The 7,072-nt window shown below is 42.6% G+C and overlaps 1 protein-coding gene across 1 annotated transcript in view; it reads right to left on the reverse strand.

Moving 5' to 3' along the window:
- The window catches only part of LOC107570128 (5-hydroxytryptamine receptor 3A-like), a gene marked incomplete at its 3' end in the record, with an annotated part of 11,428 nt that extends 7,407 nt beyond the window's left edge, over positions 1 to 4,021 (reverse strand). The window contains exons 1-3 of the mRNA XM_016256326.1: positions 3,927 to 4,021; positions 3,474 to 3,646; positions 3,205 to 3,368 (exon numbers count right to left, since the gene is read on the reverse strand). Of these exons, the coding sequence (XP_016111812.1) occupies positions 3,205 to 3,368; positions 3,474 to 3,646; positions 3,927 to 4,021 (432 nt within the window). The remainder of the gene's footprint in view (positions 1 to 3,204; positions 3,369 to 3,473; positions 3,647 to 3,926) is intronic.
- Positions 4,022 to 7,072: the final 3,051 nt, after the last annotated feature.

Raw genomic sequence — 7,072 nt, forward strand, 5'->3', positions numbered from 1 at the left:
TCAAGCTGGGTCATGGGGATAATAAAACGAGGTTACACACTCCAATTCGCTCGAAGACCCTCCACCTCGGTTCAGAGTGAGGATGCACATGTCTTACGTGCCGAGGTGATGAATTTGCTGGCAAAAAGAAGCCGTAGAAATGGTTCCCTCAGCCGAGAGTGAGTCAGGCTTCTACATCCGTTACTTACTCGTCCCCAAGAAAGATGGCGGCCTAAGGCCCATTCTCGATCTCAGGTGTCTGAATCACGCCCTCATGAGATGGCCGTTCAGGATGATTACATTTAAACAGATCCTCTCCAAAGTATGCCCAGTGGACTGGTTCTTTTCGCTGGACCTGAAAGACGCTTACTTTCACATCCAGATAGCCCCCTGTCACAGACGATTCTTGAGATTCGCCTTTGAGGGAGTGGCTTATCAATACACGATCCTTCCCTTTGGACTGTCCCTAGGTCCTCGCACTTTTACGAAGTGCATGGATGTGGCTCTTTCCCCGCTGAGACAGACAGGAATTTGCATTCTGAATTACCTCAACGACTGGCTCATTCTGGCCCAGTCGGAGGACAAGCTACTATCTCATAGATTCCTCCTCCTCAGCCACTTAGAATGCCTGGGACTCAGGGTCAATTTTACCAAGAGCGCGCTGTCCCCCATCCAATGGATATCATTCCTGAGAACAGTTTTAGACTCAGCCCAAATGAGGGTGATAGCCACGCCAGAACGTGCGCTGGCCATTCAGCAGCTCACAGCCTCATTCAGAGTTGGAGCCTCTCGCCCTCTCAAGGTGTTTCAGAGGATGCTAAGCCTCATGGCCTCTGTGTCTCCAGTACTACAGTTGGGCTTGCTCCGCATGCGGCCCCTTCAGTACTGGCTGAATCTACGAGTTCCATCCCACGCCTGGCGTCTCGGACGCCTTCGCGTCAAGGTAAAACAGCCCTGGCCCCTTGGAAAGATCCTCGTTGGCTGGAATGGGGTGTGCCCCTGGGAATGGTCTGCAGAAGGAAGGTGGTCTCGACAGACGCCTCCAACATGGGTTGGGGAGCGCTGTGCGATGGCAAGCCAGCTTTCGGCCACTGGTCGAAAGAGGAAGGCCGGCTTCACATCAACTGCCTGGAAATGCTGGCAGTGTGTCTGGGCCTTCGAAACTTTCTGCCAGACGTAAGGGGACACCATGTCTTAGTCCGCTCGGACAGCATGACGGTAGTGTCCTATATAAATCACCAGGGCGGTCTCTCCTCGAAGCGCCTCTTCGCACTACTGGAGCGCCTCTTGGAATGAGCTCAGCTCAACTTGCGCTCAACCTCCTCCTTTACACTTTTCCCCTGATCGTTCTGATTCCACAGGTGATCAGGCGAGTCAGGGAACAGAGACGCAAGGTGCTGTTGGTGGCCCGGCTCTGGAGGAACCAGCACTGGTTTGCAGAGCTGTGCCGGCTGCTCTCGGCAGCCCCGTGGCCCATTCCCCCGAGACGGGACGTCCTCTCTCAGGCGAACAGAGCGATATGGCACCCCCAGCCCGAGCTGTGGGCTCTGCACCTTTGGCCTCTCGATGGGAGCTTGCGAACCTCCCCGAGAATGTGCTAAACACAATCTATTAGGCTAGAGCACCGTTTAAAAGACGCCTCTACGCCCTTAAATGGTCTGTCTTCTCCACCTGGTGTACAGCCCCGTGGTGCGGACCTCATGCGACATATCTCTGATATTGTCCTTCCTACAAGAGCTGTTGGATAAGGGCCGCTCCCCTTCCACAATCAAGGTCTATGTAGCAGCCATAGCAGCCTCTCATGCTCCTATAGCTGGCCAATCGGTGGGCAGGAACAACTTGGTTGTTCATTTTCTGATGGGGTCTAGACCGGCTGGGCCTCGCCGTCCACATTTGCCAGATTCTATAGTCTGGACATCCCGGCCTTACAGGTGCGGGTCCTTTCTGCATAGCAGAGCACTCTGTCATATGACAACCAGTGCTTGGCGTTTGCTTCCTTCATGTACGCTCTTGGCCCTCAGTGAGTTCCGAGGCTGTACTGAATTATTTCGGGACGATGATACAAGGCTGGGCCGATCTCTCTGAGTTTAGCCCTACTGCTTTTTGCGGGGCTTCCCTGCAAAATACTTGGTCCCTCTGGGCCCCCTTGTGTGCTTAAGGCAAGTTCAAGTATTAGTCGTTCCTCTAGCATAGCATGGCGGGATTGTACTGGTTCCCCAAGCATCTTAAACAGACGCAATACGAGTGAAGTATCGATAGGGAATGAACTCGGTTACTAATATAAGCTCGGTTCCCTGAGATGCGGAATGAGTACTGCAGACTTTGCCGTGCTATGTGGCTGCACGACTTCGTTGCTTCAGTCGAAGTAACCTGAGGATCCTATGGCGATGTGCCGCTTATATAGCCAGATGACTCCGCCCATTCTGTCGGGCTTTGGCGGGCTTTACCACCATAGGCTCGTGCAGCTCCGCTGTCGAGCCATTGGTTAGTTTTTTATTCACTGCACGAACCAATGACCGTGCAGTTACACTGCGTTATTGAAAGGCTTCAGTCATCGGAGAAAAAGGAGTTTTCCCCAAGCGTCTTAAACAGACGCAGTATTCGTTCCGTATCTCAGGGAACCGAGGTTACGTTAGTAGCCGAGTATGTTTTCTGACTTGTCATTTTGTTTTTAGACTTTTTAGATCATTGTGTTTATAATTTGTTGTTTTGTTCTTGCCTGTGTTTGGACATACAAATATCTCTCTTTACATTTACAGCTTCCTTGCAACGTCTGTGCACTTTCTGATGTGAGAACCATATTAAAGTTTACTCCCATATTGAGCACCACCCACATACAAATTACATGTTGACTTTGAAAATGAAATAACAGATAAAATACTGCATACTACTGTATACTTTACTAGTATAAATTGAACAAACAAACAAACAAAAAATATTTCAATTAAAAAAAATTATTATAATAATTACAGTGGGGCAAAAAAGTATTTAGTCAGCCACCAATTGTGCAAGTTCTCCCTCCTAATGTATTGGGAAATGACCATAAATTAATTCATAAGGTACTTAATGCCCCTGCCTTTTTAAGTGTTAAAATGAAAATTGAATTTTAAGTTTTGCATCTATTTTTCACAAACTCGTAAACTAGATGTTCGTTTTTTTTTTGTTTTTTATCATTTTATCTATGTATTTAATATTGGCTTACATCCCATACCCTGAGCTCTTTACCTGATATACTAGTTGATCCATTTCTATCAGCCCAATAATCTTGGCAGTAGAGTTAGTCACGTTTATACTGATGAGCTCCCACTCTCCCTGAGAGTGAAAGGTCTTCTTTGACTCAATGGTCACCCATGCTGCATTACTAAATTTAATCATTGTAATCTCCTGACCTGTGTGAATAGACATTAAAATTGTATTTTATATTGAAGTCAAATACTTTAGAAGAATAAACCATGTTATCCTGTGTTTCTTTGTTAAAACTTATTCAGATGTACTTGAATATGCTGTAGATTGCAGTGTTATATTGCAGGTGTGGCTGTCGAACGGAAACCTGTAGAGATCCATCCTACAAGCCGTGGTCAGAGCTAAAATGTCAGATGAGGCTATATAGCCAAAATGGATCAACCTCACATATGGAGACTCCTTTGTTCCAAAATCTGTCTTGATGCTAAATGGATAAAATATAATTTAACTGATTAACAAAGACATGATGATTGGAGACAGCATGTATATAAATCAAATCAAAAGTAAGTTGCAAGATCATGTAATATCAGGCCATCCAATCCTGTTCCTGGAAGGTCACCATCCTACAGAGTTTAGCTGCAGTTGCAATTAAATACATCTGAACCATCCTCCTTCAAGGAGGGTGGTTTCATATGTAACTACATTTCCCTTTTTGCTTGTATGTCCTACAAAGGTTGTTTTGTTTAATTCTACTGTAGGCCTACTGTAGGTTGAGGACACTCTTCAGGATTACTAGAAAGGTGTTTTGATGCAGGCTGCAGAAAATGGGCGTTGGTCCTCCAGGAGAAGGATAGGACATCTCTGAGTTACGCTATTAAATTTATTCTGGTGTTCACCTGGAATTAATAGAAAGGTAAAAATTAAGATTTTTGTTGGTGTCATAGGTAGTGCATATGCTCCATTGTGTTGAGACTATGGCAAGCCAAATTAGCTTTTAATATTCCCAGCATTAGTCGTCATAATAGCATTTTTACTAACAAATCTGATTACAGAGCTCTAATTCACAGCAAAATCCCCAGTGATTAATAAGCATTGCTCAGTGTTCATATACAGGTATGTCCACCCTACAGAGTATTACAGTAACACTGAAGCAGTGCTGAAGTTAATGAGGTATACAGTAAGTGCTGATTGAGTATTAGTGATGGAACACCTGCTGTTAACAAGCAGATGCACTGAAGGAAAGAGAAACAACAAGAGAAACACAAGAGCTGTCTGTGACTTTCAGCCACAGCCCTAGACGAGATCAACTGAAAAAAAAAAGACAACAAATCTCTAAAGTAGTGCCAGCATTTCACGTAACAATAGGGTATGGCAGTGGAGTGAATCGCAGCCCAGCTTCACTTACTAACCAGACTGACTTAATTTTTTTCATACGTGTACAAAAGTTCTTATTGATAATTAACCGGTTCTTATTGATAATTAACCGAGGTTTAGGTGTTGATGTTTGGATGAAAATGTTTCATTATCACCATCATGGTGATGTGTTAAGTTTAGTGCTTTGACTTTTGTTAACTAATTTCTTTTTCAGTAATTGCACAAATGTGTTCATTATTGCACTGACAGTCTATTTATTGTTTGTTAATGATTGTTCTAATTATACTGTATTTTCGTTTGTTGTATGCGATTTTCTATGGAGTATCAATTTGACAATTTCATGTTAATTAAATGTTTAAATAGTAAATGAATGATTGTTTTAATCTGTCATATATATAGGGGTTAAACAGATCGCAGTTGATCTGTGATCGTATGGAGGCACCACAGTTCAGCACGCATGTGATTCGTGCACATTATCGCAGATCGGAGATGAGACCCTGGTTGGTTTATTGCACGTTATGCCCAAAAAACACCCATAACAGACAACCCGTTTAGACCATGCGCTCGGGCGCGCAGACCGTCTTCCTGTCGTTAAACAAGCAAAAGTGGATTTGGATTCATCCTAAGTGCACCTGCGCCTTGCGCTTTAGACCGTGAGTTTAGATCATTAAAAGAGGGCCCTTGTAATACTAAAGAGATCTTCCAAAAATGCTACAATCTCAAAAGTTGAGATACACTTAGACATCAACACTCATCAGACAAACCTCAACAATGGTGACAAAGAATATTACAATATAAATAGTGAAGGAATCCAGCTGCATAAGTAATTAATGCCGCAATGCATGCTGGAAGCCACAAATGAGTTGTGTGTGCTGCCATGAAGCATGTCACCATTGTTGTGTTTCATATACTGAATGTTTATGTCTGTGATTGTCTAAAGGACACCCTAGAAAATCACTTCATGCTCACAATATGTTTTCATAATAATAATGATGATATAAAAAAATAAACCTTTCTGATCAGTGCATCAAACCACTTTATCACCTGATGTTTTTCTGTCTTGAACACACTAACACAGCACCCAGAAAATAGAAATAAAGCAATAAAGGGTCTAGTGCCCAAATACAGAAATCACCAGTAGCGTTTCCTGACCGTAAATATAGGTGGGGCAGATTTTAGGTTGTAGTGCTAGTTAATCATAAACTCAAGAAAGCTTACAGTCTTTATAGTGTAATCGCTGAACACATGCACACACACTTTTGGCACAGATGTAATGTCCTTGTGTTATTCAGCCTGTGGGCGGCACGCTAATGTTGGCTGACGTTGGCTGGCTCAAAGTACACACACACAGAATGCTATAGAATTATTGCCTAAATATAGTCTTCGAATGTTGACTTAGAATGTTACAAGTTGTAGAGGAATTTAAACGAATATCATGTCTCATAATAATAATAATAATACGCTTATTTTAAATAGTGCCTTTTCTACAAACTCAACCACGGAGGCATATATACATTGAATGTAGAGAGCACAAAAAACACAACCAGATCAGGAGACAGGGAAATTAGAATAACATAAAGTGAAAAGATAGGTTTTCCAGAGGGCTTTTAAATCCTGTAATGATGCGAGGTTGTGAATATGCTGAGGAAGAGCGTTGCAGAGTGTGGGGGCAGAGATAAAGAAGGCCCTACCACAAATGATGATAGTTTGTGCCGAGGGACTAGTAATAGGCCAGATTCAGATGACCTTTAAAAAGTGCACGGGAAGGGGTGTAGGTGTGTAAAGATCAGAGATGTATTGAGGGGTGAGACCATGGAGATCTTTGAATGTAATGAGGATTATTTTATATTGAATACGAAAACAAATAGGTAGCCAGTGTAGTCTGTACAAAACAGGAGTACCGTACGAAAATGTCTTGGTATGTGTGAGGACCCTAGCTGCTGAGTACTGAATATATTGAAGCTTATTTAAAATTTCAATATACGCATCTCAAAACAAACCGAAAACAAACACAACAGAACTATATAATGGCTTTTCATGTGAGCATATTTAAACGAAAGGATTAACACATAGGAAAAACAGACATGCCAGCTAGTTACTGACCTGATGCAGACATACAGTACAGCTGAATCTGACTGATATCGTCTTGGTCTGGAGCGAGATAAGGTAACATGAAAATAAGCGGGACAGTCTCAAAACTGCCTAAATTGTTTTAAATTATAGTGTGCTGCAGTTCCACTTTTCACTACAGATTTACATTGTAAAAAGTTAAGGTGGGCACTGGCACTTCTGCAACCATTTCATTTTATGTGCCTGCTGAAGCTTACAATGAATTTTAATATATCCTGCGCACTTCATGACTTAAAATTGTTTAAAAAATCTGAAAAATATTTGTTGCAGAATGCTGAACACATTTACAGTTTATTATTTATTCAATTCATACAGAGTTCTATGTTTTGGGTGAACTTTTTGTGGGGCTTACAGACAAGCCGTGCCTGGCAAACACTGATCACCACAATGGTGACTTAAAATGTTT

Source organism: Sinocyclocheilus grahami, unplaced genomic scaffold (genome assembly GCF_001515645.1).
Source record: "Sinocyclocheilus grahami isolate Dianchi unplaced genomic scaffold, SAMN03320097.WGS_v1.1 scaffold1419.1, whole genome shotgun sequence".
Taxonomy (NCBI): domain Eukaryota; kingdom Metazoa; phylum Chordata; class Actinopteri; order Cypriniformes; family Cyprinidae; genus Sinocyclocheilus; species Sinocyclocheilus grahami.